General features: G+C 42.2%; 1 protein-coding gene across 1 annotated transcript; it reads right to left on the bottom strand.

The window, feature by feature from the left end:
- Positions 1 to 507: 507 nt before the first annotated feature.
- Positions 508 to 11,111, bottom strand: TRAF5 (TNF receptor-associated factor 5). The gene is made up of 10 exons (XM_009330176.1): positions 10,897 to 11,111; positions 9,708 to 9,765; positions 8,336 to 8,437; positions 7,606 to 7,770; positions 7,223 to 7,300; positions 6,772 to 6,846; positions 6,405 to 6,497; positions 5,294 to 5,434; positions 4,608 to 4,776; positions 508 to 4,113 (listed from the first exon to the last, which is right to left on the bottom strand). The coding sequence occupies exons 1-10, from the start codon at positions 11,109 to 11,111 to the stop codon at positions 3,536 to 3,538; spliced, it is 1,674 nt and encodes a 557-aa protein (XP_009328451.1). The 3' UTR covers positions 508 to 3,535.
- Between the last annotated feature and the right edge of the window lie 878 nt (positions 11,112 to 11,989).

Here is an 11,989-nt window from a genome sequence, read left to right as displayed (position 1 = left end):
CACTCAGTGGGTGTCTGAGCTCTCACAGAGGGACAGGAGTCAGAGGCTAACATTTTTCCCAAGCTGATTTCTATCGCTTTGGGCTTAACCCTGCCAAGTTTTCCATTCCCATTTTTGAAATACCATGTTCTCAATTATGAAGTAATCATGGGATACTGAAACAATTCCTATTTTACTGGCCTGAACTGAAACAAATCCAACCTCAGCTGAACCCAAACCTGCTCCAAACAGAAATAACATCCTGGTTTGACTCCGATGGATGCTCGGACCTCATGGATCTTCATCTGATCTAGCTTAGCTTAGAATTTACTGAACTTTTATGTGCAGCTGCTTTACGATATTCAAGTATAAACCAAAATATCTGTGAAGCACGTTGATTCTTAATCTAAAGCCGTGTCGGGCTTTTTTTTGATTGTAAACAAAGTTTTGGGTGCAAATACCCAGTATTCTACATCCTTCTAAAAACTCTGCTTAACTCCAGCCAAAAGGAATATATGCCACACTCGCTCCAGAAGGATGGTAAAATTATTTATTCTTACATTAGTTTACGTATACAGTGATGACATTTGGCTAGAAAAATGCCTGTATCATAGTAAGAGATATTCAACAACTACAAACTGTCAATAAATACATTAAAAACATACTGTACGCTGATGTAGAAATACCCTACGCTCTTTTGGTTATTTACCCAGTACAATATTATTGAAAAGTTTTTTGGTGTTTTTCATGCAACATCAAAATTCTTCCCGACAATTCATGCTATACAGCGTTTTTTTTCTTTATTAGGAATGGGATGAAATTTAAAATCCTGTTTGTTTATAAGTAGTAAAAATCGCTGAAAATCTTAACATAAAACTCTCAATTGTTGTAATAAAAAGAACCAATTTAAAGAAGGTTGTCTTTAAAAAAATGAATTTTCTCAACTAATTCTTTATAAAACAGGCAGTATTTCAAAAGGGATGTTTCCATCACCCAGGATGAATCATTTGTGCTTCAAAATTTTAAAAGGAGTATTCGTGGCAAAAACCTAAACCCAACTGGTAGAGGAGAGATTGCAGTACGGACTGGCTAAAACCGAACATGCTTTCAAAATCTGTCCAGGAACACACTAAACACTTATCCACGTCACTATGCCATCACCTACTCTAACAATTAGAAATGGAGTTTAATAATACTTAGCTCTTTTCATGCTCAAAATTCGTCACAAACATTTAAATAGTCCTAACGCTTCTGCAAGTATTATTATCCCCATTTTATGCTTGGGGTGGTAGAGGCGGAGAGGGCTGGGAATTTGCCAGGATACAGACGGCATCCTTTCCCTCTTGCCTCCCTTGATTGTCCAAGTTCTTTACCGCTTTCTGTATTTTACACTTAACGTACTGGAGAGTCCCAGGAAACACGGGTGGTACGTTTCCCTCAGTTATTAGCGGTTATTATGCAAGTTGTGCCACTTTGAAAGTTACATGACAAATATTAAAGTAATAATTGACATGAAGTCCACGTCCGAGGCTCGGGATTGACGTCCTAGAATGCCACACCATTTTCAAACCAAGCTTGCTCTTTCTGTAATGAAGCGTTAAGGACATGAGGCCTCATTCTCTCTGTTGTACAGCCAAAATGACTCTTAAAGTCAGTCATGGCCGTACAAAAGAATAAAATCCGTCCCTCAGCATCTGTCCCTGGGAACACGGAAAACCCCTACAGTGGCCCAGTATGTCCTGACATCGTACAACAAAAGGACATCTAGATTAAAACGAAGATTTCAGATGTGCTAACTCGCTGTGAGGTACAAATAACTAAGGTCTCTTCCCTCCCGCTGCCGAATTTGAAAATATTGTGTCTCAATTATGTCCTAGAAACCGTGGGGAAAGTAAATGCCTAGCAATGAGATCGCAGATAAAAAATAGGGTATTTTGCCTTCGTCTTAGCATCAATCCCCAAATCGTATTATTTCAGTTGATATCAACATCCCGCACAGAAACGGCATTTTTGATTTTGCCACATTTGCCCTCTTGAATTTTCTACCTTATACCTTGCAGTCTGTGCCCCGTTTTGATTTTTATCCTGCCTAGTTTACTCTTGCTTTAAAACCAGCTTGGTTTCTTGCTGTCTCTTGACAAGCTCCAGGTTTGCTCTGCCAGTGGACTGCAGGAGCGATGGATAACGTTGCTGGATGTTTCACTACCTGGTCTGTGAGAGATGAGAGACACAAAATTCTGTCACTTGTAATAACAAAATGACCGAGTGTGCAAAATTACATCCCTCTTACAGGCACCCAAAAGGCTTTAAAAAGGCACGTGTATTCTTTGTCACTTGTTCCTCAGTGCCTGATCTTGGTGGTTTTAGTGCGTCTACAATAAACCTCGAACAATGCACACGTTCCCTCAGAGGGAACTTGGAATAAAAAGTAAGATCTTCAGACGTGCTTCATAGTTAGCGGTCGTTACTCAGCAGCTGTCTCGCCTTTTAACAAACGCCAGAGCTGCTTACCTGTGAAAACTGGGTTCTTACAGCAACCTCACTCCCTAGTCCATTTTCTTCCCTCTTTCCCAAACATCCCCATTTTTAGCAGAAGGGAACAGTGCGTGTTACATGGGCTTTTTCTCAAGCAGATATCCAAAGCTCTTCCTGCCTTCTGTAGAGCTGGTAGGCCAGAAAACATCTCTTTTGTGCAGATATGGGAGCAAAAGTACAGCAGTTTTGCCCCTCTTCCTCCAGCAGCGCAGCCAAAGGCTGGCAGGCTGGCCGAGTGCCCCGCTTCTGGCCGTGTCCTGAGAGGTGAGAAGCGCCTGTGGCTTCTTTTGACTTCAGATGGGGACTGTGGATGTTTACCACCAATGGAAATCAGTCCCAAGGCACTAGGCAGGAACGGAAAGGACATAACAAAGCTATTGTGACCTGGGGGTACTCCATACAGCTGAAATATCAGGCTAGAAAAGTAAGAGGCATTGGCATCTTCCTCTGGGCTTTCTGGAAAAAACAATTAAAACAAAAAAAAGATGCAAGATCCCAGGCAAATGTTTTCCCTGCCTGGCTGAAGCCATTCTCCCTGCTTCAAAAATCCAGGAGATGGAGAGATCATAATATACTGATTCAAATGTGCTAATGTTGAAATGTTTCCATTTCAGACAGGTGAAATGCACTTGCACGCTCGGGCATGGTATCAGTTCTGTGCGAGGGACGGGAGCCCACAGGCCTGCCTGGGCTCCACGGGGCTTACTGGAGGAATTTCATCTCCAAATGCCAGTCTGGTGATGGGAGCCAAGCATTCCCCCCAGCCTGAACTAAGCCAGGTCTGGATCGAATGCACGTTCGCATCAAACTGGACTTCTAGCTGCCTTAAAAATGCAGTCTTGAAAAAAAGGTTAAAAAAGGAAAGGCTGATGCTTTGGCAATTCATTATCTGTTACGCAGTCCAAAAGCCTCGAAACATTGTCAGTAGTACGACTAGTGGCAATTCACTATTGCATGGCTGGTAGTCACCAAGAAAGCATTTCTTCATGGTTAAAGCAGTCACATTGATCGGGCACGCTTTTCACAATTCCTCCAGGTCGGTTAAATCCACAACCACTTTCAAAAACAGAGTGTCATCTCTGATGTAGGTGTTCTTTGTGTTCTCCAGGACCGTGTGCGGCACGAAGCGTGGACATCCGGAGGCAATATTCATTTCTCCGTCTGGCCTTTTGAAACTGCTGCTATTGGGGTCAGCTCTAAAGACTTCCACAATGTGATTTTTTTTCCCACTTTGGTCCAAAAGCATAAGTGTAACTTTTTGCTTGAAAGGCCACAGCAGCAGCGAGTCAAACTCCCCTCTCATCACTACAAAGTAGAGAGAGACGTGTGTTCCCTTTCCTGAGCCATCCCCGTTCAGGTAGGCTCTCGCGCATAACCTGTAACCGCAGCGGCTGGTGTAAAAGGGCTGGCTGAATATGGAGAGGACACGGCCTTCCACCGCTTCTTTTTTCTTCATCTTGTAGTCCGTGATTTTCCAGATTAATTTCCCATTGTAGCAAGTGCCTTCCAAAAGCTTAAATCGTTCTTCATTTTTATTGAGCTGTGCTTTGTGAATATTGATCTGGAGATCGTGTTTGCTGGACTGACCTTCCAAAACAACTGGAGGAAAAAAGAGACACACACTTGGTAAAATAAAACTGCCAGAGCACCGGATGCAAAGAGCAACCGGACTCGAGCTGGCAAAACTACTCAAGCCTGAGTATGGGCTGTTAACTAGTGCTACTACACCTGTTAATTTTTTTAAATTGTAATTGCAGCTGGTAGTTGAATAAGGAAAACCAGTAACTACAAGCCAGGTTTAATGCCCGACTATGGATAGTACCACTGCCTCCATCACAGTGCACCAGCCTGACGAAGCCCAGCTCTCTGGCCCTGCAGTGCCACAGGAATTCGGGAGACGTTGTGGAGTAGGGGAAGGCGGGAGGACGCAGCATGCACCGCCATGGCTTGGTCTGAGAAAGCGAGAAGAAGAAAGCCCTTTCTGGCTAATAGCTGCAATTGACTGACTGCAGCACCAGAGCCTCTACTTAGCCACCAGTAAATCAGCAAGAACTCCACACCCGCGCAGAACAGAAACGAAAGTCCCAACATACCCAAGCGCTGATCATATGTCTCCATCAGGGCAATCTTCTGTTTTACATTTTCAATTGTGTCAAATAGTGGTCGCAAGTCTAATTTGCTTTGCTGCTGGTTTGCCATCTGTAGTAGCTGTTTCACTTGCGATTCCAGGCGCGCAGACTTATCCAGGTGACTGGCCAGAGCCTTCCCAGTTCATGCCATTGGAAGAGGGTGGAAACGGAGACAAAAGACATTCGTAAGGTCGGCCATTTCATTTGAAATAAGATAAAGAAGCCTTTAGCATGTCAGCAATATCAACTATATAGTGCATTCGAAAGTACTCTGCTGGCTTAGGAACCTATCCAAATGCTCCTTCACAATTAATTCGGCATTCAGTGACTGAGAAGCCACCCCTTACTCAGATCCATTCACACCGCATCACTTCATTCAACTGATTATTCAAATTTACACCTGCATATTTGCCATGGGGATCTGGCCATGAGGATTTATACAGTGCTTTTTGCCCAGATCAGATATCCAAACTTCTTTATTGGTTAAAATGAAAAGACAATACTGTATTGTAAAAAAACAGGAAGGCCTTGTGAAGTGTCTGGGAGACAGCATTTGTTATTGCCCTGCTATTAATAACAACTATTACTGGATAAACACATTTAAGGACACAAGAAAGCAATTGGCCAAAAAGATAGAATTAATGTCTCACCTGTGTGCTTACCATCAAGTTGCTGTTTTTACCAAACAGTTGTGTAAACTGTCTGAATTCTTTCTCACACTTTTTAATGGCCTCTGCTAGCTGCTGGATTTTAATCTCTTTACATTCCAGGCTCTTATGCAGGTCAGATATCTACAGATGGAAAAAACAGAGCAAAAATGCTAAGGCACACCAAAATATACAACCATCACATTAAAACGTATGTGACTATATAGGAGAAAGTGGAAAAGTTCACAATGCAAAGCCTCTAACTTAGCTAGATACAGCACTACTTAATTCACAATTCGTGGATAAGCCCTGGCAAGTACTGAACAGAAGGCAGTCATATTCTTTAATAGATCTGTGTGGCAACAGGTGCAAAGAGACTCGCATCTCATCCCCAGTATGATGATCCATTCGGCTCTGTAGGGGGATAATACACACTAACATGCACACACGTGCATGTGTGTTTCTGTGTGTATGTATTTACATTTATTATTTTCTTTCTCTACTGAGGTCTAACCAGTAAAAGAGATGAGTCAGTGAGGGATACTAACTTCAAACCCAAGTTGCAGCACTTCGGGGCACTTATTTTTAGCACAAACAAGCGGAAGAGTAAGTCAACCACCAGTTTGGATGCCTTCACCTTAGCAGGACTGGGCATGCACCCAGTGTCACCTGCTGGGAGCTGCAGAAATGATCGCGAGTAGAAAAGTGCTTGCGACTGGCTCTGCACTACTCTGTGCTGCCTCTACAGAGGGGGTGACCTGGGCATCTAAAGGCGCCTTTTTGGACCGATCTGACCGGCCACTGAAACTTTAAAATGCTCTATCTCCAAACCTCGTATGCACTGTAAGCAGAGACCAAAAGCAAATGAGGTGAGCGATGGCAACGAGCCTCCCACTGTGCTTGGTGGAGAATATACGTGCCTGAGCACAGAGAGGTTTCCATCTAATTGACTGACTTCACTAGAAGAGCTTATTCTGCCTTCTGAGATGTGCAAAGACGATAAAAACAGTCTTTTAAAATGTAGCTGAGCTAAACCAGGCAACAAATGCAGAATCTCATATCATCCTCCAACCAGCCAAGAACCGCTGAAGAGCGCCTGTTAAATATGACTTACCTGTTCTTCCAACCGGGAGTTCTTGTCCAAAATCTGCAGCATGTGTTCCCTCAGGGCACTGTTTTCATGTTCGGCAAGTTTCCCTCTTTTAACCTTAGTGAGGTAGAGGGGGAAGTGAAAGAATAAAATAATAAGATACGCAGATTCTTGAAGCTGGTAGTAAAAAATTTATTGATGCAAGCACTTAAAATGTCTTCTCTGTGCTTTGAAAGTGAGGGAACGGCAGTCCTGATTCCCTTGTACAGCATCTTAGCCAATACTAGAAATGGTTGTGAACGAACAAAAATTGGTTATTTTGATTAATTACTCTGATTGGTTTGGGAGACAAATTCCAGTCCCGGTACAAACAAGATCTATAAAACAGTACCTTTACAAGACAGCCGTACTGCTTGTACGGGCAGTCCACTTCTGCCTCAGGACACACAGCGTGGTGCTTTTCAATCTGCATATATTAACAAAGAAACTTGCAATGAAATAACTATTAAGTCACTTGCCACACTGATAAAATCTAAATGCCTGCATAAAGGGTGTATAAAGGCCAATGCCCTGACACCACTGATCACGTAAAGAGGAAAATGAGTATTCAGAGTCAATAAGCAAGCCAGATATTTTCCTGATACTGCAAAATGCCAATGCTTTGCAGTGACCGAATACCTCACTTGTAAGATGGGACATATATCCCTTCTAGGACCAAACAAAAAATAGTTAGAGCAACGAAGTTTTATTGGCATGGGCCAATGTGGTCTGCAACGCAACTTTCGGTTTTCATAAACGTGTGTGATCTGATGAATCACAGTATATGAAAAAAATAATAGTACCTCCTTCTTCAGAATTATTTGTGAACAGTTTTGGAGACAAGGCACAGGATAATCAGGACAGTCATTTTCCTCGTGATTCTGGGGAAAAAGAAACAAAACAAGGCGATGGTTTGCATTTTTGTAAAGTAGTATACATAGAGGAAGCTATACAAAAAGTAATCCCAAAAATACATGTGCAAGCCCCATGTCACATTGCTGTTCATAAGACAGCAACAGTAATGGTATTATTTAAAGCACATTTACTATACTTTCTCCTTCAACTACTCAGCCAAATTTTGTTTCAGGAGTTGTTAAGCCCCATTGCAATGCTGGAAACTTTTCACTCAGCAACATTAAGAGGAAACGTGCGCTATGGATTCCCGGGGAATGCTTTATAATCTTACCTTTATGTTAATTAACACCACATATTTATTACAGTACTGACACATTTCTTCTCGAAATTTACAGTGCTGGCTCAAATGCTCTTTCAAGTCTTTCCGAAGAATTTGATCACAACATCCATCATTAGTGCATTGCACACTTTCAAACAAACACTGCTGAAGATGCTCCTGCAACACGCAACAGCAAATTAAACCCCAAAGTATTTCATCGCATCTCCAATTGCCCAACAGACCCACAGAAACATTCGGCAGTTTGGCAACAAACAAAACTCCAAATACTCCTTCTTCCATAAAATTTCTCCTTTTCCAACCTCAAAACTAAAGTGAATGTGAAAATTTGGAGAGTCCTTTGTATGACTTCCACTTTTCATTCAATTGATATACCGAAAAAAGGCCCAAACGGCCAGTATGCCTTGGCAAGTTTTCTTGAATCAACCGTCACGTGGCGCCTAAGCATACAGAAGGTATGTACAGACGCTGTGGATGTACTAAAGCTACATAAAGCAAATGGTTCTTATTAAACAAATAATCTAAGACAAAGCTGGAACAAGCTAATATTTTGAGCTTAACGTTTGTTACTTACAGTGTATAGCTAAGTCATAATCTTTGTACTTAAACCACGTTGCTACAGTAACTCTGAAGTCTGAAGACAGTCACTGGAATTTAGCTTATCATAAATACACAGAGTTTGCATGAAAATCAAAGGCTTCAAAATTTGATCCAGCAAACTAACCTGGTACCGTCCCAGAATTATTTTTGAATTGCAGTCAGGAATGTTTTTGCAGAATACATGCAAGTTGAGAACTTCTCTTTTACAGCAGTTGTCTTTGAATACCTGTAGAGGAAGCAAACCAGCCTTCACATGCAGTCACACAGGATGTTATAAAGAATATAAAAAAACAAAACGTCACACAAATCTTTTAAGCACACAAGTGTAGACTCCATAATTGCGAGTATGGTTCTTGATAATTCGTATTGAAAATGTATACTAAAAATATAAACTAAAACATATATGAATTTTCTAATAAGCATAGGGTTTTTTCCCCATATAGTTATTCCACAGACGCTGATCCATCCCACAGCCAGCGGGATTAGTAGCTCAGGAGCTATAAAACCGCTGCCAGAGCCTGCCTGTATCTAGACGAAAGCAGCTGGAGCTAATGGACCCCAAAGGCCAAACCAGCTCTGTGCACGCTCCTCCGATGTTCAAGCAGTGCAGCGCACCTTTGGGATGGAGACAACGCTGGGATATCTCTTCTATAGACTCTGAGAAACAGCACCGTTCCCAGTTGTGTATGCAGAAGCAAATTAAGCCCCCAGAGCAAACTTTCAGTCTTTAGAGATCTTCCTGTAAGGAGCATTATAAAGCTGCTCACTGTTGCACTACTGCCATCAAAATTTGCACAAAGTAGAAGACATCGAATGAAAAACAAAAATCATGTGGACAGTCTGATTACAATTTCCTATCAGAAGTAGGAGGGAGAGGAAGGAGACATTTGATTTCACTGGAAAATTCATTCTGGCAGGACCAAGTACGTAGCATACTTTCAAGCCTTGGCATATAAATAAGGACAAATTAATCCATTACCAAAAAAAAATAAATAACAGTAGCTTGCAAAATAAGAAGCATGAACTTATCTTTTCCTCTAAAAAGTTACCCAAAAGTAAATTAAGTCTGCAGGGTTAATGAGATATAATGGAAATAGTTAAGGCAACAAATTATAACCAAGCGAAAACAAAGACAATCAAATAAACAAGATGACCCATCAAGATGGGGCATTAGAACAGCAAGTCAATAAACTCTCCACTAAAAAAGACATCTGGAAGATTTAAAACTTTGTGAAACTCTTCGACACTTTACTGGAAATACAGAAGACTAAAATGAAATAACTTCAGAACATGAGGTATAAAATAAAGCTTTAGCCATACACCCATACTTCCTTCCTGGGAGATTATCACTGAATACACTGCTTCCCTTAGCATCATTTCAGAGACAAAAACTGTTCTGCCCCTGAGGACTAACAGACTAAGAGCCGCCTTGTTCTTAGCTGTCTTGCCTTTTCCATGCAGATGTTGACTGCTGAAGTAAAACTACTCCCACTTACCTCATGCATTTTTATTGTTTCTTTGTCGACGGGACAGGTGGGTACTGCATTCAACTCTCTAGATCAAAAGAAGAGTCATGTTAACCCACAGAAAATTGGATTTATTTTACGAAATTGGGCTATGCTAGAATCTGACTCTGGCAGAAGTCAGTACTAGATACCATAAAAACCAAAAAAGTGCTTCGAAAACACTTTTGTGTGGCATCTACACAGCCAAATTCTGCCCACAGCTCTAAGAGGGCATTAAGCTGCAACAGTGAATATATAACAGAAAGCAGAGTTTGTCCTACGAGTGTTAATGAGATGGTTTTTAATTAAGAGGACTTTGTCACTCTCTGGCCATCTGCTACTCACAAATGTCATATCTGAAAAAATCTCATCGTGTGCTTTAGAGCCAGCCTTTGCCTAGCGCGAGCAGCGTGCTCCTTGCTACACCAGTAGCTCCTGTCTTAAAAGGCTTCCAGATAAGGGACGGGAAAACACTTATTGAGGCAGTGCAAAAGGGAGGCAACCCAGCCAGAGAAAGCAGCAAACACGAAGCATCTAAAGTTCATAACAGGTAAATGGCGACATCCATCCACGTAAACAGGTTCCTCTGCAGCCTTCCCGGGCCAAATCCCACCCTCGGGTACACCAAAGTACGTAATGTATTCCCAGACAGGTCTGCAGGGTAAACTCATTTGTACCTGCAGATAAATCCCAAGCAGATGGATGCCAGCAGGCTTGTGATCTGACTGTAGTATCGGGTAATACTAACATCAGTTTTAGAACTCCACTAAAATCAAAGAAATTATACAGAAGCAAATGAAAACAGCTTAATCTAACCATCAATGCCAATACTGTGAGACATGAACGCAACAAATTCATCTGAAGAGCACAATGCTAGACACACAGACCGAAACAGCATCTCACGCAGTAGTGCTTAAGCTTACATCAACAATTTCTTTACGCTGACTTCCCTGCAGTTACCAAAGTATTCCTCGCCAGCACCGGGTAAGGTCTTTAAAGACACCTTTAAAACACTGAGCACGCAGTCATTGAGTTCAACAGAGTCTTTCCATTGACTCCTTTGGCGTTTTATCAGATCGGTACTATTATTATGGCATTCACTGCTGATTTGAAGGCATTGACTTCTTTTTAGGAAGGGGAGTGTGGGGAGCTTGCGGATGCAGGAGGAGTTTGCACTGACCTCAAAGAAAGAATGCACTGCTGGCAAAATCGGTGCCCGCATCCCGTCTGGTGGGGATTGCGAAGGACGAGGTGGCAGTAGGCGCACTTGTACCGGTCTTCTAAGGTTTCAACAAACTTGTAGTCAGCGTCAGGCTCGAAGTCCAGAGAGACAGCGCTGGCAGAGTTCTGGCGCGTGAAGATGCCTGAGAGAGCAGCGGGTTCGTCACAGGCCATGGGAGCTGCACTGGGAACCAGACACAGGGAGAACCCCTTCAAATATTCACTGATGGCCACGCCGCCTTGGCTACCGCTTGCAGCAGGCTGCTGCTCGCGGCAGGGTTGTCATCTGCAGCAGGGTGTGACAGATTTCGGAGGGAAACGCGGTGCTAACTATGGAAGAACAACAAAACGCTCAGAGAACCACAAAACGATGGTTACACAACAAGCATCAAAGCACACCTCTTTGGAAAAGAGTTTCACAATCTGAAAATTATTCCACAGAATAGAGATTTTTATATTATTTTAAATTCTGTTGCAGCAGCTCTTAGTCTCAAAAAAATTACAAGAGTCACAGACACGGTTGGGGAAAGCAGAGGCCAAGTCTCAGCCCTAATGTCCGCCAGGAAAGTCTACACTTAACACAGAGCCCACCCACATGACTTCATGAGTTCATTGCACTGGTTCAAGCAGGAGACAGCTTTGTGGTTCAAGCAAGGAGCATACAAAAAAAAGGCAGCAAGGGGATTTTACCTTCCGTTTAGGTGTTACAGGAGTCAAAGCCTCTTAACTAGACATCTTTCTTTCTCCCGTTGATCACTCATTTGTAGCAGTAAACTCTAGTCTTATTTTGTCAAAGTTTTTCTTAATTATGTGCAAGTTCTTGGCTATATTAGTCCTGCCTGAAAGAAGCAGTGGAAAAAAAAGAAAGAAAAGCAAGACTGCAATCAGAAGCGTGACATAAGTTTTTCTCTCAACCTTCCAAAGCTCATACACAGCACAGGAATGCAATGTTAATTTTCTAATAGGAAAAACCAGCAACATTTGTTTCCAGCCCTAAGTCACAAACCTTGAGATTTGCCACCAGTCCCTCAATCTTGCAGTAGTTTTTTTGC

The sequence above is a fragment of the Pygoscelis adeliae genome, unplaced genomic scaffold, assembly GCF_000699105.1.
Source record: "Pygoscelis adeliae isolate BGI_AS28 unplaced genomic scaffold, ASM69910v1 Scaffold308, whole genome shotgun sequence".
NCBI lineage: Eukaryota > Metazoa > Chordata > Aves > Sphenisciformes > Spheniscidae > Pygoscelis > Pygoscelis adeliae.
This window is presented reverse-complemented; position numbering and strand designations above follow the sequence as displayed.